We start from the raw sequence: 24,575 nt of genomic DNA, 5'->3' as shown, positions 1-24,575 counted from the left end.
AAGACGAAATTTTTGGCTAATGAAATTTTTCCTAGTTTCCTAATCCTATCATATTAGGGTTAACTTGTATTTTATATATAGGGGTTGAAGCCATCAATGAAAAGCTAAGTCATTCACTTCTATTTTCTCTCTATTTTAGCAGAAGTGGACTAATTTATTTATATCTCCCGTTGAGAAAAAACTAAAATTTTTTTATCATACCATCCGCATCAGTAGCTACAATCAATCTAATATATACATATTTTATTTACCCGTCGGCCGTCGCACTCATTAAATCTATAGACACAATAATAACCTTATATTTGACCTACCAGAACATATATTTTCCTAAGTTAAGCATTGTGCCAAAAACTATATATTATATAATAGTCATATATATAACCAACAGCTGATTAAATATAGTATACAACACAAATACTTCGTATTTAGGTATGGATACTAATAATTTATATAAGTAAAATATACGGAGTATATATTACTAAGATTTATCCCTACCTTAATTATAAAATGGTTAACAAAACTCTTATAATAGTGCATGGACATTTATATATCTAAAAATGTTCTTTTTACATATATTTTCCCCCATTTAATTTTAAAAGCCTTAAAATTGTCTCTTGAATTCGCTAAATTGATTTAAAAGGTTATGTTTATTTCAATATTTAAAGCCATTTACTATTTTCATTTCCTTTTGTTTTAATTTTTCTATTTAGAATTTATTAGACTATTAGGTTTCAAGATCGAAGTCAATATCTTTTTACCGTACAATCACTAAATCAAAGTCGCTCAACTAAAGTTTTGGACATTGCATAACTACACAACATCCAACACATTTAATGATTACATGCAAATAATGTTATAAAACTACGCCTTCGATATACGTTATTTAACAATTTAACTGTGTATACATTTTGATAGGTTTATATCTTTCATATTAACAAACATTTACAAATGTTATTATTATATTTTGAAAAAAAAATTTAGACTTTAGAGTTTTGTATAAGATAGATAAAGGATAAGTTAATTCCCGTCATATATGCATTGAGTTTTGGGTGTTCTATCCGGTTCACCCTTTGGGCTAATCCAGATTTGAGGATCTGTTTTAGGCTATTAGGTTCCACTCCCCTTCCGATTGTTGTTGCAGGGGAGCGAGCACAGGTCCTCCCTACCAAGTGTAGTCTCAATCACCACTACACCAACAACCAAACACTTGGTATGGAGGGCACATGTTATAAAATATTATATTATCATTAGTAAAAAATAAGTAATGGCAAGCGGTTCAAACCCCCTAATGGGAAGCGGTTCTGAACCGCATGCCTTTAGGGGGCTTGCAAATTGGTCTTTAAAATGGCAAGCGGTTCAGAACCAAAACCGCTGGACATTAGTTAAAAGGCAAGCGGTTCACGCCAAAACCGCTTGCCATTTCACTTCCCTTTTTTTTTATTCATTAAATGGGAAGCGGATTTTGTAAACCGCTTGCCTATTATGGCTTCCCATCACATTTATTCTACTAGTGTATATTATATACATATACTTTTTTATATTATAAAAAATATTACTTCCTCCGTTCTTTTATTATTGCACCACTTGCCTTTTTAGGAAGTTTCACAAATATTGCACCATTTCCTTTTTAGGAAAAAAATTATTTGTGTTCACACTACAAATACCCAACATACCCTTAATTTTTCACACTTACTTTTTAGTTTATCAATATGTCACATAGACAATTTTGTATTTTTACCTTTCTCTCTCTTACTTTTTTCCACTACCAAAATATTTGCACCCAACCCCTATGGTGCAATAATAAAAAAACGGAGGAAATATATAGTTAAAAGTATTATTATGTATAAAACAACATAAATTATTGCACATGATTGTTGTATATTTAGTATAGTACATGAGCAATGCACGATTTTTAAATCAAAATGTTAGTTTTTATAAAAAAAATTCATAAGTAATAGCATTGTTAATACGAATATTACAATTTAAAACACGAGTAATAATTATAATACAGTTTATATCTATTCCTCTTCCGTCAAATGTCTAATTCAATTTAAATTTTATTCTTCTTGTTTTGATTGGTTATTGGTTCATTTTTTTTTTATGCAAGAAAAACAAAAGGTCATTGTAAAAGACATTGTATAGAAAATGAAAGGCCGATTAAAATTAAATTTATGTTCACGATTATGTATGTTTTTCCAAGACAACATTTCGGCTCAGCATTCAGTATTTGTCAAGGAGTACAACAAACGATAAAAGTAATTTTTACACTATTTTGTATCTTTATCAAAAACTTTTGTATTCATCCGGTTACTTGAATTGAATTTAGAATAACTTGTAGACTATTTTAGGTAACTTTTATCAATAAAGCATAAATAACTTTCATTCATTACATGGTAGCTTTTATAATAGGTGCACAATATTTTATTGTACATCTGATTTTTTTTAAATGTTTGTATTGATTTCATAATTGACATCAAACTAAATTCTTATCGATTTTATTTAATTTTCATAAAAAAAAAACAATATTAGCCTTTCAAAATACGAAATATTTGTTTCCTTAATTATGCCACTTTAATCATATTGCTTCAAATTAGTTATTATTCTTTAATTTGACTATAAATAAAGATTGGAAAGACTATATGGATTATTTGTAGTATTGGAAAGTATATATTTATTATAAAAAAATTAAATCAATATTTATGTTAGAAAATCATGAAAATCTTATGCATGTATAGAAACTTGCTTTTATTGTTCGAAGTTTAACAAAAATAACTATGCTTGAATATGTAAACAGTAATTATATAGATATATTTAATACTTAAGATAAGCCAATGAGAGAGTGACATTTGTCATCCTCACATTGAGATGCTTGTCTTTTAGTATAATATATAGATAGATAGATAGATAGATAGATAGATAGATAGATAGATAGATAGATAGATGCTTCTTATTTAGTGGATTACATGATTGTATAGTAAGTGGCCGAAGGTTGTGAGAAGAATATTAATTATTAGGCCCAACTTTATAAGCCCATAAATTTCGGTCCATGCATGAAGCTCGGTCCATGTTTAGATAGCTCAGCCAGAAATAGTAAGGCTGGGTTCGAGCCCAAGACCATATGTTCGTTACCCAATGGACCTGATTTCCAACATTTCATTGAAATTTGAAACCTCTCAGCCTAGAAGGCTTTTTGGCCCAATGTTAAAAAGAATTGTACCTAATCTAATTGACCTTTTTTTTTTCCTTTCTTTTTAACATTGGGCCAAAAGACCTTGTTAACTTGTTGTCTACCACAAATTCGATCGTTGTTGATAAAAGTTTAATTTACTCATACAAATTTTTTTTTGAGGGGAACACCAAGCTTTTCAATTAATCAAGGTATAAATTGTCCTATAGTAGAAATGGCAAAATTTTTTACAGAGCATGATTCGTTAACTTAAATAAACTTATTATAATCCCTCAATTAAAAATAATTTACTTATTTTATTTACATAACACTTATTTTCATGAGCTTGTCAAACACTGAATTTTTCTATCGTCAAATAAAGTGAGCATAACAAAGACTTAAATATAATATTCCCTCAATAAATTTGATTTCTACTCTAATTTATTGTAATTAGTTAACTTAAGTGTTTTTTTTTATTTTTTATTATTATTTTTTAAAAAACCATATCAACATTATATCCTACCCTAGCTAAGGGCACTCTAATAAAAATTTACTCTTTAATTCTCTCATCCTAAAAGTGAATAAATAAATGCGGGATTCCCTTCTCAAGCTCTCCTTAATTTACATTGCTTTAGTAATTGAGTAGAAATTATAAAAATAAAAGAAAAAGAAATGCTGATAAATGATAGTTTTTGTACATTTATAATCTTATGCTTAAAATTGACGAATGCACAATTTCATTTTTCATTAATTTTTCCCTTCTCTAATTTTCATTAAAATATCTTTATTTTTTTAAAAAGAAGAATATGTGAGTTAGTAAGTTACTTCCTAAAAATAATCATGATTAAGTGCATGGAGAAAAGTACACAAAGACAAAGATAATAAAAATAAAAAAAGAGTGGAATCTAAAATAGATAATTTAGCATAATAGAGGAAATTAATCATCTTATAAATGATGAAAAAAAGGAAGGTGGTGTAGCATAATCCCATGTGGGGCAACTAATTCTCACAAGCTTGGATTCTCAAAACATGGGCACAATTACAATTTTACACAAATCACAAAGATTTCATAAAGTTTAATGCCAAAATCAAATAATCATACAATTAATTGAATAATTATTGTAACAAATAAAAAATTAAGAAGAAAAGGGTAAAAGGGTAATTTAATGGGGTGTCCCACAAATAATGGGACAGTACAGTAGTCCTTTTATCTTTGCAATGTTGCCTGGGAAGCTGCCCTTCTTCACATGGTCTCCAGCAATTTCCAACTTTTTCATTCAAGTCCCTTAAATGATTGCTCTTATAATTATATATTGAATCTCTTTTTTATTTTATTTTCATTATTTTTAATTATATTTTTATTTATTTGGAAATGCACCGTTTAAATTATTTTTGGAATTTCTGTTGTATAGAAAATAATAATATGTACTGAAGTTGATTAAAGACAGAGAAGTGCATGTGAGCTATCAGTGAAAAGGTATTGGGGGTTCAATGGGCAAGGAATGGAACTCCGCAGTAGAACATACCATGAATCTATGATTGAGAAAATATATATTCCTTCCTTGTTTTTGATTAATTTCATTTTTTTATTTAGATTTTTGAATGAGTATATCAAAGTATGCCAATAAATTAAATGTTGTGAATTTGTGATTATCTTCGATATTATGTTAACACCAATTCATCTATAAATGTTGTGTTAAGGTGACATGTGTAACAAAATTATCCCTAAGACGGGTTAATAGTGCCTACTTACAATAACTTTAGATAATGCTTATTGAATCACCTTATAATGTTTACTCAGTTATAACTTATAAGTAAGATCTAATATCAAATCTCATCTATATTATTGCCTTTTATAACTCTATTGACACCAAAAAAATAAAACAAAATTTGTTTGTATTGTTTCATATACTATTAGATGAAATGAAAAGATGCAAAATAATTGCACTTTATCTCCAAATTTACACAACATTTTAACCGAAAAAAAAAGGAATTTAACTTGCATTGCTAATCTTTTTCATCAAAATGGTGTTATGTTCTTCAAAATGTGGTTTTTTTTAAAAAAAAATTTTACATCATAATTTAATGTATTTTTTTTACCTATAATAAGCAAGTAAATTTTTATTTTTTTTTTTTTGGAAAAACTATGAAACTAACTTAAAATTCAGAAGTAATTCCTATTCTTATCAAGTCTGAGAATTTGGCACAGGTAAAATTATAGATGTCGGACGTTAATAGGCAACTTTTTGCCACCTGATAAGGTGCAAAGATTCTTGATTTAGAATGCAATTTTCTTTAGGCAAAATTAAGGTCAGACGACAAATTTGGGAAAAAATACAATTTTAAACCAACTGTTATTCATTTTTTGCAAACCAAATATTACAAAAAGACCATATTTTGTGCATATCCTTATACCAAACTTTATAGTGGGGTTATCAAATTTTGTGGGGCTTTTAGTTGCATAAATAGCAAACATCCATATCAAAAATTCTATTAGAAAATGACATTTCTGATCTTAAATCAAATTGAAAATGATTTTTCATTCAATTTCAATAGTCAAGACTTGTCTAGTATGGGATCGGAGTTGTTGATGATGATAGGTTATTGGTCTAGGATAGATACCGGTGAACTCGTAAGGTGAACTTCAAGTCTTGGAAGGGTCCTTAAGATGGAGCCTCCGAAATTCAAGTTAGTTGTCATATACCGACATACCGCAAAAGAAATAGAGAGGAATAATCATATTTGTGACTCGTGAGCCTATAAATAGTGACTTAAGGTAAGAACTATTGAAAATCTAATGCATTTGTAAATAATGCAATGTCATTACTGAATAACTATAGAAGGCAAAGGTGTTACTTGCCGAAATTTTAGGATAAGATGTGTATTGTATGGTAAGTCAGTAAGATAAGACTATAAGAGTAACATTATATGAAATATAAGATGATTTTTATGTGTGATCTTTATGACTATATAAAGGTGACATAGGGATAAAAAATAATTGTAATTTATCATATAAATAATATGATAATTAGCATGTTTTATTGCTCTAATTCTCTAACCAATAATCTTAGTTATTGTGTGCAACAACTATCAAGTACAAAACTTACAGCTTTTAAGAAGAAAAAATTGCACAAAACAAATAACATCACCAAAAAAAAAAAAGTTAATCCATGTATTTAATCAACTAGAGGCAAAAGACTATAATTAATATCATAATTAAAATTAGAAAAATAATTTGGGTTGACCATGATCCTAATCATGCAAACTAGAAGCATGTCAGTAAATGACCACAAAACACATTCTCTCCATGTTTTAATGTCGGAATATAACTCCAAAAAACTTTTACATTCATAACATTACTTGGCTGTTTTAGATTCCCAAGACCTCACGAATTAACTTAATTTAATCATCTCACTAATCAATTAATTTACTCACTAATCAATCATTTTAATCTAACTTTATTTCTTTCTTATAGAATAAGAACCTGCCACTTTTCTTCCCTAATCTCTGATCATCATAACCTCCAAAACACCCCCCATTTTATCCAAAAAAATCACACAAAAATGTCTTCATAACAAGAAAAATTTAAAGGGAAGAAAGATTTGATTGAGCAAAATGCAAATGAAGAACAAAGTTTTCATCTTTTTGTGTTTTTGTTCATTTTGTGTTTCTCTTGTTTTAGCAACACCAAATGATGAACTCTTAACTTTGTTATCAATGAAGGACTCCTTCATTGATCCCTTGAATCAGCTCAAAGATTGGACTAACACCACTAAAAACCCGGCTTCGCATTGCGAATGGAAAGGTGTTTGGTGCAACTCTCAAGGTTTTGTAGATAAACTTGATCTTTCCAACATGAACATAAGTGGGAAGATACCAGATAACATACAAAACCTTAAGAGTTTGACAGTTCTTAATCTTTGTTGCAATGCATTTGCTTCATCTTTGCCTAAATCCCTTTCTAATCTCACCACATTAGTAAGCCTTGATCTTAGCCAAAATGACTTCATTGGTAGGTTTCCTGCAGGTTTCAGTGAAGCAAAAGGACTAGTTACACTCAATGCTTCTAGTAACAACTTTGAGGGTAACTTACCTGATGATCTAGGCTTTTGTAACTCCCTCGAAGTGCTTGACTTTCGAGGGAGTTTCTTCGAGGGATCGATCCCTACTTCCTTTCGAAACCTTCAGAATCTGAAGTTTTTAGGCCTGTCAGGAAATAATCTTACAGGGGAACTTCCTCCTGAACTTGGTTCTCTGTCATCTTTAGAGACTATGATTCTTGGGTATAATGAGTTTAATGGTTCTATACCTTCAGAATTCGGAAACTTGAGTAATCTGCAGTACTTAGACTTAGCTGTTGGAAGTTTAAGTGGGAAAATTCCTGCACAACTTGGGATGTTACAGAAGCTTGACACAGTTTATCTGTACATGAATGAGTTTGAGGGGGCTCTTCCATGGGAATTGGGAAACATTTCGTCGTTGCTGTTCTTTGATGTTTCGGATAATCGAATTTCAGGGGAAATTCCAAAGAGTTTTGGGAGGTTGAAGAATCTGCAGCTTCTGAACTTGATGTGCAACAAGCTGACAGGTGAAGTACCAAGTGAGATTGGTAATTTAACCAACTTACAAGCTCTTTCATTGTGGAAAAACTCTCTGACAGGTCATTTGCCTGTGAATTTAGGTAAAAATTCCCCTATGAAATTTCTTGATGTTTCATCAAATTCTTTGTCAGGTGAAATTCCTCCCAATCTTTGTGATTCTGGCAATCTCACAAAACTTATACTCTTTAACAATTCTTTCTCTGGTCCTATACCTTTAAGCCTTTCGAAATGTGCATCATTAGTCAGAGTCAGAATACAGAACAACCAGTTTTCTGGTAGTATTCCTGCTGGTTTAGGTACCTTACCTAACCTTGAGAGGCTAGAGTTAGGAAACAACAATCTAACCGGAGCAATCCCGGATGATCTTTCCCTCTCATTGTCGCTTTCCTTCATCGACGTGTCATACAACAATCTCTATTCATCTCTTCCTTCAGGGATTCTCTCCATTCAAAACTTACAGAATTTTATAGCTTCTAAGAACAACTTAGACGGTCATATTCCTAACCAGTTGCAAAATTGCCCTTCCCTTGCTGTCCTTGATCTTTCCTACAATCATATCTCCGGCGTAATCCCAAAAAGTATTGCTTCATGTGAAAAGCTAGTCATTTTGAACCTTAAGGAAAACCAACTCTCAGGTGAAATTCCACACACAGTTGCAGGAATGCCCACTTTATCCAAACTTGACCTTTCTAACAATTCTTTAACTGGTCAAATACCTGAAAACTTTGGGAACTCACCTGCTTTGGAAATGTTCAATTTGTCCTACAACAAACTTGTAGGTCCTGTACCCACAAATGACATGTTTTCTGTTATAAACCCGAATGAAGTCAGAGGCAATGCCGGTCTTTGTGGTGGCGTACTTCCCCCATGTTCTAGGAGCAATGAAAAATATTCAGGTCGGCCTAAACATAAGCACATTAATCATGTAATCATAGGATTTGTAGTAGGAATATCGGCCATTCTAGCAGTCGGGCTTGCATTTTTTGCAGGAAGGATGGTGTATAGAAGATGGTATTTGTATAGCAGTAGAGTAGAAGAGTGGTTTACAAGCACCAACAAAGAATGGCCTTGGAGACTAGTAGCATTCCAAAGGCTGAACTTCACTTCTCCTGACATATTAGCATGCTTGAAGGAATCAAATGTGATCGGAATGGGTGGAACCGGGATAGTTTACAAGGCCGAGATCCAAAGGCCACACTCAATCATAGCAGTGAAGAAGTTGTGGAGATCAGCAGGTGACCCTGAAGCAGGAGAAAACTTGCTAGCTGAGGTTGAACTACTAGGAAGATTGAGGCATAGGAACATAGTTAGATTGATAGGCTACTTGCATAATGAGAATGATGTGATGATGGTTTACGAGTACATGCCTAATGGGAACTTGGGAACAGCATTGCACGGTAGTAAACAAAGTCCGAAGAACAACATGCTAGTCGATTGGGTGTCTAGGTATAATATAGCACTAGGAGTAGCTCAAGGCCTGTCCTATCTCCACCATGATTGTCATCCTTCAGTGATCCATCGCGATGTCAAGTCAAACAACATCTTGCTAGATGAGAACTTTGATGCTCGAATTGCTGATTTTGGGCTTGCAAAGATGATGCTTCACAAGGATGAGACAATCTCCATGGTTGCGGGATCTTATGGATATATAGCACCTGGTGAGTATTCATATCCATTTTCTGCTTGCCTGTTTAATCTTGCTTATATAATTATATTAGTCAGTATCATTTTGATTTTATGCATAATTACTATTTATATTATGAACATCCACAGAAAAACTTAGGCACATGAAAACCAAAAACCAGGAAATTTAGAAGTGACAATGCCCAAATAGACTGTCCTGAGTAACTTTGCAAAATTTGTCCCAAACTTAATAAAAAATGTGAAATGATAATTGTGCAAAGATGTTTCTAACAATATAACCCCTCCCAACAAGATCAATTGATTTAGAATCGACATTATAAAATCCAATCATGAACAATTACAGTTTAGAAAATGTGACAACTTTTTCCGGACATCCTATAATAGTATTGTGACCCTACCAAATTCAAATAGAAGAAGTACATAATGGATACAAATATGGAGTGCATTAATTGATCATTTACATCTATAGTTGAACTTAAATTCTTGAGATGCATTAAACATGTTTTCTTCGGCTAGAAACTGAGTCTATGAAGTTTTCTGTCACAGAATATGGTTACAGCTTAAAAGTTGATGAGAAGAGCGACATCTACAGTTATGGAGTCGTGCTCCTAGAGCTCGTTACAGGGAAAAAGCCATTGGATCCAATTTTTGGAGAATCAATCGACTCAGTTGGGTGGGTGCGAGAAAAGATTAGAAAGAACGGAGGATTAGAGGAAGTACTTGATCCCGAAGTATCAGGCCAATGCAAGTACATACAGGAAGAGATGTTACTGGTCTTGAGGATCGCCCTTCTTTGCACAGCTAAACTTCCAAAGGAGAGGCCTTCCATGAGAGATGTTATATCAATGCTCAAAGAAGCGAAGCCTCGGAGAAAGAGCATTTGCAACAATAATGGATATCAAGAGTATCAACCTAACATTGACAAACCAGTCTTTAGCACATCCCCAGTTACAGGCCTGTTGTAGAGAATTTCATGTATTTACCAGCATTGCCTGTAATTCTTCCACCACCCTTTATTTTTCTCGTGTAGATTCCCACTTTTCTATTTCTGCTTCCATTTTTTTTTCTTAATATAAACTTCTAGCACAGATATAGTTGAAAAGATTATTAGACTACACTTGGTAGTCGTTTATAACTTATGTATATTGAGATCTGTATTATAAGATTAGGCAGGAGCTTCTTTATCAAGCTCCACCATTTCTTACTTTGTCACGTATTAACACTATGTCACTATGTTTGGATAACACTAGTGAAGGGAAAGGGAGGGGAAGGAAAAAGAGAGGGGAAAGAGAGGTGAGGAGAGGGAGGAGGTGACCTTCCATTTGCCCTTCAAAATCTCTCTAACAATGGAAGAATTTGGTTTATTAAAAGAGGAAGGAAATTAGATCCTCCCAATTCCCTTATCTTCCCTCCTTTCATTAGGTATCCAAACAAAGGATGATGCATCTTTTCTTTTCTCTTCTCCTCCTTTTTCCTCCATCACTCTATTAAAACATAGAGTAAAACAGAAAGCCAGACTTAAAGAATAACAGGTCAAAGAGACAACAATCGATCATCAATGCAGACGAGAGAATAATATTAAGAACAAAAAAATAGATTATACTCATTTTCCCTTGCATTTTACCTTTTACTTTCAAGACCAAAATTTTACAAGCATGAGCTTAACTGCTTACAAAATCTCGAGTTCAAAACAGCTCAGGCTAATTTCTGTACACAATTGTGGGGTGAGAAAAAAGAAAAACCGGCAGCTTCTTACATTTTATGCTCTGTATGTACAAATGATCTCCAATCATGTGCAAAAAACATTGTATAAGCGAGTGTAGCGGACTTCCAGCAATTTCTCTTTCCCACTCAAAAAGTCAAAATCATCCTCCTGGATGAAAGAGAGGCATTCAGCTGTGTCCTAAAGTGGTAAACTGCATACCTTTGACAATCTCTAAGTTGCTGCACCTAGAAGAGCAGTTTCTGATGCACTGCCATCATCATCGAGATACCTAATAGACAAGGACTGCAGAAACAAATAGAGCACCAAACTATCAATTCTAAGAATAGGTAGGCTAATATGAGGAAATTTTTCTTAGTTGTAACAGTATTACCTCACTCTCATAAACTCTTGACAGGGAGAAAGGCTCAATCTCTCGAAGTCCACCATTACTTTCAAGAATTCTGTCCAAATCCTATTCAAAGAAACAGAAAATACGAAAACCGTCAAGAAAGCTTGATTAAATAGTGAAGAGAGATAGTGTCACTTCTAAAATATAGGGGTAGCTAAAAACGCAGCCAATTTTCCTAATTCATCCAGCTAAGTTAACTAAATTCTTTAAATCTAGAACAGGGTGATAAAAAAAGGTGCTCCCTCCATTTCGGAACAATTGGTAAGCTCCCTAGGGCACATAGTTTAAGAAATAATGACTATTCATATTTACTAAGCTGTATTTTGGTTTTCTTCTTCTCTGCGAGTTCTTAGTGAAACAAGCTATCATTTCAATAGCAGAACAGGTCATACCTTTCCTGTCAAGATTTCAAAATCAAGCAATTCATCAACAATTTTTTCCAGCACTGGTCGATTTTTCAGTAGCATATCTTTAGCTTTGTCATATGCAAGAGAGTACATCTGCCAAAGAAAGGCAAGGTTTCAGTTTCTGAACCATAAATGATGCCTCAACAAATTTATGAAAGCCTTAGAAGAAGTGCCCAATATATTTGAAAAGCTTAGTTGTGTATAAACCTTCTCAACTTTAGCTGCCATCTCAAATTCATGCTTGTTTCCCATGCTTAGAGCGGTAGCCTGTAAAAGATTTGAAATAGAGGATAATAGAAAGCAGTAGAACTAAAGATAACAGATTTTACAGAATTCAAAGTATAATTTAAAATTACATATAAAAAGGGATCCCAATAAACGAGCCAGATGGGTGAAGCATCAGTGCTGCTTATAATTTTACTCTTCTTTTCATGCATCAGCTGATGTAAATCTAGTTAAATCCCACAATGGTAAATCATATCTAAATTCTTCTACAAGTGCCCACAGTTTCACCCTAATGCTAAATGAGGGCCATACAAGTTTTCTTAATTGACCAATAATCAAATGGGAAGTGTATATATGGACAAAGGTAGTAAAAAAAAAAAAAAAAAAAAAAAAAAAAAAAAGAGGGGGGGGGGGTAGTAGAATAAAGAAAGTGGACACTTGTCAAAAGATCAAGAATGCAATTGGCGCTGTCAAGTGAGGTACCTACCAGTTCTCCCTCCTGATTTCCCACTAATGATATTTAAGGATCAAACAAGCATCAGTTTAACTTTACTGCCCGTAATTATGACACAATAATAGAGATAAAAAGATTGAGTATAAGAACAATACCGCATTTCCATGATAGTAAACTGTAGGACTGTCATCAGGCCCCCATCCATACTGAATCACCATCCTAGTAGCTATCTGTGGCAAATAACAATATACAAGGTTCACATCAAAGCATTACTATCTAATTGATTTAAGGTTGAGAAAAGATGAAAGAGAAGCAAAAGTGCAACGATGCAGTATTTTGTCATACACAAGATCTAGCATGTGAAGTCCCAACATATAACCCACCTCCTGTGCCTGCTTCAATTCTGAAGCAGACAGCAAATTTTCTTCCCCAAAAGGAAGTAGTAATTGTGCTGCAACATGTGATCCAAAGCAAAACACCAGCCTTTTTTCCAGATATGATATAGTTTCTACATTTTCGTTCATAGAACCTTCATTTTTTGCTTTAGTGATCTTGGTACATCCAATTCCCTGCACAGGTATCACAAAAATTACACTACTTGACCATAAAACTATGACTAGTACAGTCAAACAAGTTATTGGCCTGCCAATGTTAAGATGTAATCACCAATCACTAACAGCTACAGAAAGGGATCCCAATAAACGAGACAGATGGGTTAAGCAGACCTAACAGCCAATCTAACTACATATAGAGCAGCCTTCCTGAGCTTGGGCATGAAGAAAAAAAAAATTACCAACTACAAGATTACTTCACATGGTCATATCAATCCAGTATTCCTTTTTTTGTTTTTCTTTTCAGTAGACTTATAGCTCAGATTGTATAGCACAAGAGACAAATCTCAACAAAAGAACTGCCATTTATCATGATTGCCTAACATGTTCAGATCAATCCAGTTCTCCTCTCTTTTATTACTACTCCAAGTAGGAACATGACAAATATATCAGAAGATAAACCAGATTCTCAACGAAAAAGAGGGGAGAATGGATATGAGAAGGATAGCAAGACGAAGATAATCAAAGGGCATAATATCCCTCCTTTATAGAAAATTTCACATCCAATATGGCAAATTGACCTAGAAAAATAACAGAGCTCTGCTATCAAACTCAACCTTTCAATAGAATTAAAGGATGTAAGGATAAGCATTATTCAAAAGCATGCAGTTATATGGTAGGCTGATGGACGTATTACTGAGATGAGAAAATTTTGAAAAACAAACTCAATTGTATAACAATAGGAGAGCTCAGCAGTTTTATTCATAGAGACAAATGCGTCCAAGTCCTAATTTTCACCTTTGCTTTGATTATTCTTCTAACAGATTGCAGTTTGGCAAGTTTTTCATATTTTATGTAAAAAAATAAATCAACGAAAAAAGGTAAAAGGTTACAAATTACTAACCTCCCAGGCTAGGGGCTCAAGCCATAAATTATCAACAACGTCAAAATTCGGCAAAAGAAGAGCAATTAGACCACGACCAGCAGCCCATACAGCATGTGGAAACTTTGTCTCTCTTGTCCACTGTCAATATATGTAAGGCTTATATGATTGATCTAAAGTATCGTATATCTTTAGAAAAACAAGGTTGGACCACTGGATCAATTAGCAATACTAAGATCAACAAAACAAAGACACTATTTAAGTGCCAAATTATACCAAAATATACAATCAAAACTTGCCTGACATACGTAGTGGACAAATGGCTTTAAAAAAAAAAAAAAAAAAAGAGTTGATAGACTGAAAAATCTTACATCAAGTGGAGGAGTATATAATTCAATTCCATTGCTAATTTGACCATATGGTTCCATTTGATCAACAACATTCTGTAGATCCTCTCTTGTCAATGTCAGTCCCAGATGGTTCACAACCACACTGCTTATCTTTCTCGCGACTTTTGTTTTCCTTAACCAGTTAGGGATAGAAGCACTGAAAGTCTACATGTAAACCACAGGATCATAAATTATATGGTTATTATCATGAAAAGAGATAAAGTAGGCCTAAGGCTGAAATCCCACGTTAAGGATTTGACCTAGGTAAAAGCATTGTAGTTGAGAGATTAGTAAAATTGGCCACTTACTGCAAACCAACTACAGTAGCTCATCAGCTCATCAGTGTCAAGAAATTTACTCCTGAAAGCACTACCTTCCAGAGCCACAGGGACAAGTTTCAACTCAATAGGGCGCAGAAGGGATGTTTTTTCAGCTACCTAAAACAAGTTAGAACCAACTGTTTCAGAATTGACATAAGAATAAAATAGAGCTAGATATGTGATCACTGGAAGTACAATTTCCAACTCAAAACCATAAAGCAATAGTTATAGAAGGTAGGCTGCACTGCCTGAACAACTTGTTCAGTTGTTCGGCGATTTATCCACCAGGGTGGTAGATGAATGCAAGTGTATTAGAGTAGAGTCAGTAGACAAAGAATACATGCCTCTTTTAGTTCTTAATTGTTTTCCAGGTAAAAATAAATAAATGAATAAATAAATAAAAACCAGGGAAAACAACTAAAGATGGGTTCAAGTCATAATATATAATCACATATGCACTAATAAAAAAATTAACAGCACCAACAAGATCAGTATTCCAGTTAGAGAGGAATAATAGGAAAGCAATACAAGAAAAAAAAAATCTATGGCTCGCAAAAGATAGAACATGTAAATTTAGTGTTTCAGATCACCTTTTTCCAATCTACAAAATCAATAACATCAGGATCCATAGTTCCTTTTGCTGCAACACGCAATATCTTCTCTCTTTCTGTTTGAGTTGGACGCTGCAGATTAAATATTCTATCCATTCGACCAGGACGACATAAAGCTTGATCAATTTGCTTTAAATTTCTTGTAGTAGCCATCACAACCACACCATCTTGTTTTTCAAACCTGCAAGTATTTGGTTTATATCATATATTCAATTAGCTTATACGAGTGATTTAATATTATAAACACACGCTAAGAAATTGGTCATAGAAGGAAGAATACCCATCAAGTTCTACAAGCATTTGATTGATAAAAGCCTCGTGATCCTGCTTTTTTGTATGGATAAACTTTCCACGGACACCAGCAAAAAGATCAAAATCTTCCACAAATATTATCACAGGTGCCTAAGGATAGAATCACATAATATTATTAGTAACTCATAAAGACCTTCCCAACTTTTGGAGTGAAATAAACACATACAAAAGAGGAAAATTAACTATGGAGTATATGATGATTTTCTTTTAATAAGATGTAACTGAGATGTAATTGAGAAGATATATATCATGTATAGCCATGCCTTAACATGCTAGGGAATTTTTTTTCTTTCACCTTCAGCTTTCATGAGAAATACAAACAAAAAGAAAGCATCAAGATACTAAATAGCAATAAAACCAAATTTAGCAAGCAAAACTACTTAGGTTTACAATTAAAGTTTACAATTAACCAATTTTTTTCATTTATAGCTGATATTTTTAACAAATATGATACTTTCCCTTGGAAAGCCATTATGAAATTAGGAAGGATAGAAGAACATCCATCTACTTCTTCAGACCAAGGCCTCCAAGACTTGCTCTTATCCCCCATAATTATTTCTGAACTGACTGAGATTACTCTGAATATTTGCAACAAATTCTATTGAACCTCTAATGAGCAATTTACCAACTTTGGATTAAAATGATCTAAATTAAAATGTCCAAGTAAACTATAATTTGCTACTTATTTGACATGAAAATTGTGGAAAGATGAAGACTGGTAGGTTTTCTCTCACATCAGCAATTAGATGAAATTTTTTCTTCACAGTTGTACAGCTAAGCCTGCATTCATCAGAACCCCCTTCTAAAGCAAAGCATTGGGGATGATGGTAGGTAACAAAGACTACAAAGCATACTCCACTATTTGCCAAAATTAACACCAGTACACCACAGCTTAAGATCTTGAACTTGGAAAATCTCCTCTTTTTTTTTTTTTTTTTTTTTTTTTTTTGAAATGAGGTTCTTCATTACTTGAGCATACAGATAAAGAAAACAAAGTTATGTCTATAAAGATATACCAAGTCTCTTGCTGTCTGGAACAATTCTCTGACATTGGATGCACTTTGCCCAACCCAGAGTCCAGCTTCCAACTGCTGTGCTTTCACCTCAACAAGAGGCACCCTGGCTTCAGCAGCAATAGCTAGTGCCAGGGAGGTTTTTCCAGTCCCCCTCTCACCAACTATAAGAACACCCTGCAAGTAACAAGATATCAGTTCGATAGCAAATAAGCTTGCCAAAGCTGGTAAATCATGAAAAAAAACGAATAGCACAAATTATATTGTAAATTATTCAGAATCAAAAAGCTCGTTTTTAGTGGGACAGAGGAAATACGGAATATTGTTCTCTTAGTAAAATGCTTAGAATAAATAAAATTAAATTACGTTGAAGTCATCGTTAAAACTTTTTGCTTCATAAATTCAAAAGAATAGCCAGATCTTGAAAAACTAAAATCTAAATTTAATCAAACTCAATATGGACAGGACCCTACCGAATTAGACCAAATTTGAACCAGAACCAATCTGATGCATATCCAACCCGAAAGTGAGCCCGATTCATACCTAATTCGAACTTATTTTTGGTGACTGATGCTTGCCGATTGGTCTCATGTCATGGTCAGTAGTTGTGGGCTTGTGGCAGTAACGAAATGACTTTTCGGTTGGTTGGTGACTTGGTGCCTCGGAGGGTTTGTATTAATGGAGGTGTTGAAGGCATTGGATCTGTGGAAAAGGTTGTGGAGGTGGAGATTTAAGTAATAATGAGGTTGGGAGTTAGTGGCTGTTTGTGGCTCTTGTGGGTGTGGCATATCAGGATCTGGAGCTGTTAGGGCTTGTGGCGGCTGGTGCTGTGGTGAGGTTGTCATGGGTTGTTGGTCAATGATGGTCATATAGTGTATATGACTATATGTGGCGTTAGTCAAAATAGGTCCCAAGGGAGGTTAAAAAATCATGACAGAGGGCTTTTAGGGAACTCCAAAAAGGAAAAGGGGAAAAAGGAAAATTAAAAATAAGAGAATGGCCAACCAAACATCATTTGAGGGAATTAGGAGTGTTGCTTTCAATTTAAACCCCTGACCTAACAGCCCCCAAGAGCTTTTCATGGAGCTGATAGGTCCCCAAAGTCATTCACAGTTTTTTTGGAATTAGTAATATTTGTTGTTCTCTGTTTCTGGAAAGAGTTACTTTCAGCCTATTGTTTGAATGTGATACCATCTATTATAAACATGATGTGGTTCCCAACAGAAACCCTTCCCAGATAACAATCTACTGATATTTTGGATAAAAACTTCTAAGTGCTTGGTTAGTCACACCATCTCAAGCCACATAAGAGAGCACAGTTAGTTCAGAATTTTTTTTATTATCTGTTCTATTATGTTTCTCCAATTGTAGCTGGTTTCAGAGTTATATACAAAACAGAATTATTACTTAGTTTTCTATAGCAAAGATCTCAGTATAACAATCACCAAAAACAACAAACTTTTCTGTAAAGTCAATTCTTAAGAACATACCCGAGGTGCACGAGCTCCCAGCTTCTGGAATGCACTTGGATTTTGTAAAAAAGCCACAACTTCATTAATCTCCTCCCTCATAGAATCCACACTTGCAAAATCTCTCAGTGGTATTGGTGGATTTTTTACTCTCTAAAGAACAGAGAGCCATCAGTATCCAACTACTAGTAATTTGAAAATAAACCCAGCAATCAGCATACAAGCTTTTACCTTCATACTATCAAACACTGTTCTGATTGGATCAACCCCAGCTCTCCTTTTTCTTAATATTCTCCGCCTCTTATATTTCACGTACCTTTGCTACAATAAACACCCAATACATCACAATTATTTATACATAAAAAACAACTGAAAAGAGGGCAGTAAAAAAAGCAGAAGATAATTGCTTTAAGGCATTCAAATCAGAGAGAGAGAGAGAGAGAGAGAGAGAGAGAGAGAGAGAGAACACAAAAGACAATTGATGTAAGACATTTAAATCAGAGAGAGAGAGACAAAATGCAGAAGACAATTGCGGGGGAGGAAAAGATAAGACTTAACTCACCTTTTCAGTGAAAGTAAATGATATCATACAATAAGTAAAGGGTCTAAAAAACAAGAGGTGTTGAAATCAGTCCACATACTACTTTCAGCACATAAGCAAGAAACAAATATCTGTTAAAATATTTTTTATCTAGGCTAGTATAGGAAATAATAGTAGTAAAGTGTATTTAAACTAAATCTTCTTGCAATATATGTACAAAGACTAACCATGACACTGCAAATTATTGGTTTAAAAGAAAGCCAAAATGTTGGGAGTGCAAAAGGTTTAGTCATATAGGAAAGAATTGCAAGTTCAAAAAAATAAAATGTTGGGAGCACTTGAAATTTCTATTGCAAGCAAATAGGATTATGTGATAACAACCTGTTATACTATGGTATTAAGAAGTAAAGAACTAACATCTTAAGTTGTATATCGGGTGGCAGTTACAATAACTATAACTAGAGGATAGATCATTACAAAGTTGAAGCTGAAGACATACCAATCTCCCAAGCTTCCGAAAATTTGGATCTCGGCGGTAAGGCCCATAACCAAGTATTCTAGGGAGCTTTTTCCTCATAAACTGGAATGTATGATACAGCACAAATCCATATATAGCACTTCTGATGAGAAAGAAAAAGTAATAACGGAGCGTATTTGATTTTCTTGATTTGAAACTATACTCTGCTTCAGATTGCAATTCCAAATACCATGTTGATCCAATAGTCTCATCGTATTCCTCAGGCCAAGCCATTCCCAACCTTATCCTCAACTACAGAGTGGAAACAATCTGGAATGACTTCAAAGAATAAATGAATAAAATAATAACTTAAACAGACAAAAAAAAATGCAAAAAACAAGTACCGGATAAGGTATTAGGAACTCCACAATCGGAAACACAAACACCATCAGCACGTCATCATTGATATATTTTATTTCGTCCAACAACAACTCTCTCCCACGAGAGACATATTGGTTGTTCCATATGCCATTAAATAATTGATGAGACAGTCTTGCCACCAAAAGAGCTTGCTGATAGATATTCAACTCTGACAGTGGAATCCACATAACGTGTACAGCAGTCGGGACACCAGATGCAAGCATTTTGAGATACAATTCATCAAACCCTCCAAGATCTTTGAAAATAAGTTCATATTCCTGTAATAAAAAGTTCTAGTAAGAAACACCAAAAATCATACCCACAAAAGATTAACTGTTGTTTACAAAGTATGACCTTTAAGTCGACATAATATTCCTTGTCTTCCTCCCCTTTTAGTCCAATGTACATGGCACCCCAATCGTGCCTTATTCGAGCATACTGCACAAGGTTCTTGGAGACAGCACATGGAACTGCAATGGACTCCATTTCCCACCGATTCTTCTCCTCATTGTAAAATGTCTTCGATACCACTCTATCGCGATCCAATATAATGCGCTCCTGGGAAATATATGTAAGCAAAACCTTCAGCAGACTATAATTCTAAGAATCACAAAATATTTCTTTCCAAGCACGTGATATATCTTCCGGCATAAAAATGCACAGCCTTATACACATTCATGCATGAATTACTCAAATATGTCAATTACTTGACAAGTGTGGACTCAGAGCATGCTTTACAACAAAGAGTATGCACAGGAAATTACCTGTCTCTTAGACACATATTGTTTACCAAGATCAACATCCTCCAATACACTTTTTTTTAACTTTGCTTTTGCATCTTCACGCCATCTCTTCCATCCATGATATAAGTGGATGCTTACAGCCTTAGGGACCGTGACCTCTTTACTGCCAAACATCCATTTCAATTCAACTTCTGGAAAACCTTTCACAATCTCATCCTCTGAAGTATTCACTAGAATACGCTTTTCCTCCCCGTGTTTTCTCATATCTTTTCGAACACGAGCCTCTAGTTCTTTTTGCAGATTCTTGGATTCTTCAAGGGCTTGCTTTACACGCAGAGCAAAGTTTGTTAGCTCCCCTTCAAAGAGTGGCCCAAGTGCATCATCAAAATCCACCACGCCAGGCAATACCATCTGTTTTAAGTGTTCTCTTTGAGCAGCTTCTAAGCCTTTCTGTATATCATTCCTAGAATATGCTACAGAAGGCATTTCACGTGGACTGCAATGATACAACCATAATAGTGTTAGATAAAACAAAGTTGCTTAAAAAAATTATGATGGCTTCATACTTACAGGAATGACTGCAACAGAGAAATTAAAATACAAGCACAAGCAGCCAGGTTTTAACATCAAAACTCGGCAAATGAGGCACATTTGTTCTTAACATTCACCATTCGTTGTGTCCTTACCCATGAATTTAAATGGAAAAAAGACTCATGTAGCACAAATTGAACTAGCATTAGCTTTAATAGGAAAGCCATGAATGACCATACTACTTCAAATTTATTACTCCTTTGCTAGATGTAAGATTTAGAAACTATATAGTATGAATTAAAAGGACCAGCAGTCTACTGAGAAGGGAATCTATGGGCAACATCTGGGTGCATTTGTCAAAAGCAAGGCACAAAATTACTTAATCACGTAAAATATTACTATGTTCTTTTCCAACTACTAAATCTGCACTCAACATAAACAACAATCAAGAAGCCGCCGCTCAATGGGAAAATAGATGACTTAGGCCCTGTTTGATTCACCTTAAAAAAATAATATTAAGTAAAATTAATTTCAGTTCAGTAAAATTAATTTCAGTTCAGTAAAAATAATTTCAGTTTAGTAAAAATAATTTCAGTTCAGCAAAATTAAGGTGAATCAAACAGGGCCTTACATAGATGAGAAGATATGGAGAGAAAGGGGGGGGAAAGGGAACAACCGGGGGGGGGGAGGGGGGGTTGAGCAGAACATAGCAGTGAAAGCTTCTCCATTAGACATCCGGATTTGCAATCAGTCACTACTCCCTATAATCAGTTCTATCCATACATCCAAGGCTTCCAAACAAAAGATTTTTCTATAACCTCCCCCCCCCCCCCCTCCCAAACCATCACCATCCCCAAAAAAAGGGAGAAGATGCAGCGTCATAAATAGTAGATAATTTGTAAGGCCAAGGGAAGAAAACGAAGATTGGTTACTCCCATACATAATACACTTCTCTCTGAGTTGCTTATGAACCATTTTGTTCCCTTATGAAACGTCTTTACAGGGAATCACTTGTTTGCCCCATATGCAACAGTATATGCAGTATGTAATCAAATAAAGCCTCTTCTGTGACGTAGTTACAGACCATTATGTTACCACCATTATAATAGTTTATTAAGGACTTATACATGCTGATATGATTGCAAATCTCACATACAAGAGGACTAGCACTAGGCTCATATTTAAGCTACATTGAATGTTCAAAACCTCTAATATCTTCAAAAAAAAAAAGAGAGAGGTGTTAGAGAACACATCTTCAAACATTATCTACAAGAATTTGTTCCAAAAATCTTGGAATTGCAATGATGAACAGAATTCTCTAAACTGTCAATTCACGCAGTTATTGAAGTCCAATGTAACTGAAAACTGATCCATCTCATGGTACTAATCAATAATAATATACAGTTTATATATCACATTAAAACTTATAATTAGCATACTTTAACTGTAAAAAGCAATAATCAATAGCAAAATTCACCAATTTACCTTGCATTTCGCCTAATGTCGAGAATAAATTTCTTCACCAAGAGCTCACATTCCTTCTCAACAAATGAAAGCTCCCTCACACCGATACTAAACACCATTGTTTCCCTTCGCGATATCTTATCCTCAATCTCCCCAATCCTCTTCTGCAGCTCATTGTACTTCTTCTCACCCCTATCCAACTCCTCCACCAACTTATCTATCCTCTCTCTCACCTCCTCATCGCCGCGACTATCCTTCAACTCAATCAATAATTTATCCTGCTCCCTTTTAGCCCTCAACACCTTAATAAGTATCTTGTCAGCCCTATTAACCAGCCCTTCCTTCTCACTCTTAAGAACTCTCAAATCGGCGTAAAGTGCACTCATTATCTCACCTTTTAGCTCATTTTTCTTTGATTTAACCCCCTTCAAAGCAACCTCTAAATCCTCTATTCTACTCTCCCCTTCCCTAACCTCCTTCATCACCTTCAACACACCTGAAACACTCTCTAACAACCTCTGTGTATAACCCGAAAACTCGTGCTCCTTCCATGAAACCAATGTAGGCTCTTCCTTCACAATCTTCCCCTTCTTCCCCCACAACAAACTACTAATCACAGGCAAAGCAATAGCATTAGGTTGATGCCCACGAATTGGGCACATCCCAATCACAATCCATAACAATGTAAACACAACTGACTTTGAAATACAGCTAAACAAACCATCTTTCACCTCAATTTTATCACAATTACTCGAACTTACACTAGAATTAACCACTTGGGAAGCTTCAAAATTACTGGAGAAGCAAACCCCAGATGAATTCTTCCTAAAAAAGAGGATTGAACGACATGGGTATTGATTTTTTGCTACAATTTTGGTGGAAGAAGTTCGAAATTTTCGTTTATGGGGGTGGTGAGTGAAATGGGGGAGAGTGTGATGTGGGATTGAATGAAGAGGAATAACAATGGAGTTTGAAGAAGGTGGGCATGTTGAAAACATATGGAAATGGAGAATTTTAGTGGAAAAATCGGGAGAATTAGAAAAAAAAAAAATTGAGAGAAAAGGTCAAGATTTCATGGAGATTATTGAGGTTTTGAGGGGATTTTGCAGTGTTTGTGAAAGAGTGAAGAAGTGTGGAGTAATTTGGGGAAGGATGACAGATACTGCATACTGGGGTTTATCGGAAAAGGGTCTGGGGTTGGGTTCAAAGTGATTGTGATGGTGCCGAGGATAGGTTCGCAAAACTTAGCCGGTGGGTTTGGCGATATAGGTCAGGTTGATTTGTATTCGGGTTGCGATTAACTTGAGAGGTGAACTGTTGTGTTCAAGACCCAATATCAATACTAGAAGGATAGCTTCTAGAATAAGACAATCAATTAGTAGCTAGAATAAGAAAGAAATAACTAGATTGTAGAATAAGCCAAGAAAGGTGATGCATAGAATAAGACAAGTTATATGTATGTGTTATAAATCATAGCATACAACTTGTATAAATAGTACAAGTAAAAGGGGAGTTAAGCTAAAATACGGTCCCTCAACTTTAGCATTTGTACCATTTTGGCCCCTCATCTTTCAAACGAAGCAAATTGGTCCCTTAACCACCCATAACTTACTTTTCCGGTGGAAAAAAGATGAGTCACCAAAGTTTAAGGACCAAAGTGTCCATGTGACAAAAAATAAAAAAATATTTTAAAAAAAGTTTAGGGACCTATCCTAGTAAGCAAAAGTTTAGGGACCATTATTCATTAATTTTTTTTATTATTTTTTGTCAATTTTTATTTAAAAGGAATCTTTTAACTGATATTAATTTTTTTTCATCAACATTAATATTTTGGTTATGAGTTTCATTAATAAAACTATTGAATTTCCGAAAAAAAAAAAAACCCTATAGGATTTTCCACCTTTTCTCACCCCCACATCACCAACAACCTGCCACAAACACACAACCCCATCTCCACCAGTCTGCAGCCTCACCACCGCGATTAATCAACCACGCAACCCAAACCTCCGGTTCGGCCGAACTATATTGCACATGAGCTTGTATATAATTAATAAAATCAGGAGGCCAAGATTAAATCACAAAATAAATCAAAGGCTGGAATTAAAAGATGGTAATTGCTGATGATCGTTAATGAGGTGCAAAGTAGGGAATTGTTTCCCCTATTAGAATAGCCAAATCGAAAGAGAATATGAGAGGGCTGATATATATATATATATATATATATATATATTCTTCTTTCCCTATTCCCTTCTTTCTTTAT

The 24,575-nt window shown here is 34.4% G+C and overlaps 2 protein-coding genes across 2 annotated transcripts; one reads left to right on the top strand and one right to left on the bottom strand.

Moving 5' to 3' along the window:
- The first annotated feature begins 6,198 nt into the window (after positions 1-6,198).
- LOC110701398 (MDIS1-interacting receptor like kinase 1-like) lies at positions 6,199-10,609 on the top strand. Its single transcript, XM_021879055.1, has 2 exons — positions 6,199-9,425; positions 9,958-10,609. Exons 1-2 carry the CDS (start codon positions 6,782-6,784, stop codon positions 10,374-10,376), a joined length of 3,063 nt encoding a protein of 1,020 aa, XP_021734747.1. The 5' UTR covers positions 6,199-6,781; the 3' UTR covers positions 10,377-10,609.
- A 380-nt stretch (positions 10,610-10,989) lies between these two features.
- Positions 10,990-23,623, bottom strand: LOC110701397 (probable inactive ATP-dependent zinc metalloprotease FTSHI 5, chloroplastic). Its single transcript, XM_021879054.1, has 19 exons — positions 22,337-23,623; positions 20,342-20,816; positions 19,932-20,135; positions 19,562-19,855; positions 19,200-19,469; positions 18,391-18,480; positions 18,181-18,312; positions 16,694-16,867; positions 15,646-15,767; positions 15,345-15,546; positions 14,743-14,871; positions 14,417-14,599; positions 14,067-14,186; positions 12,995-13,180; positions 12,767-12,841; positions 12,140-12,199; positions 11,918-12,025; positions 11,508-11,588; positions 10,990-11,419 (listed from the first exon to the last, which is right to left on the bottom strand). Exons 1-19 carry the CDS (start codon positions 23,311-23,313, stop codon positions 11,348-11,350), a joined length of 3,954 nt encoding a protein of 1,317 aa, XP_021734746.1. The 5' UTR covers positions 23,314-23,623; the 3' UTR covers positions 10,990-11,347.
- Positions 23,624-24,575: the final 952 nt, after the last annotated feature.

The sequence above is a fragment of the Chenopodium quinoa genome, unplaced genomic scaffold, assembly GCF_001683475.1.
Source record: "Chenopodium quinoa cultivar QQ74 unplaced genomic scaffold, ASM168347v1, whole genome shotgun sequence".
NCBI classification, from domain to species: domain Eukaryota; kingdom Viridiplantae; phylum Streptophyta; class Magnoliopsida; order Caryophyllales; family Amaranthaceae; genus Chenopodium; species Chenopodium quinoa.
Note: the sequence above shows the minus strand (reverse complement) of the source record. Positions and strands in the feature narration are given on the sequence as shown.

Excerpts from the sequence above, each read along its gene's own strand:
- LOC110701398 (XM_021879055.1), top strand. The coding sequence starts at position 6,782 with ATGCAAATGAAGAACAAAGTTTTCATCTTTTTGTGTTTTTGTTCATTT. Across the intron at positions 9,426-9,957 it reads TTATGGATATATAGCACCTG|AATATGGTTACAGCTTAAAA; the intron begins GTGAGTATTCAT and ends TTTCTGTCACAG.
- LOC110701397 (XM_021879054.1), bottom strand. The coding sequence starts at position 23,313 with ATGTTTTCAACATGCCCACCTTCTTCAAACTCCATTGTTATTCCTCTT. Across the intron at positions 19,856-19,931 it reads AATATTATGTCGACTTAAAG|GAATATGAACTTATTTTCAA; the intron begins GTCATACTTTGT and ends TTTTTATTACAG. Across the intron at positions 15,547-15,645 it reads ATGCTTGTAGAACTTGATGG|GTTTGAAAAACAAGATGGTG; the intron begins GTATTCTTCCTT and ends AAATACTTGCAG.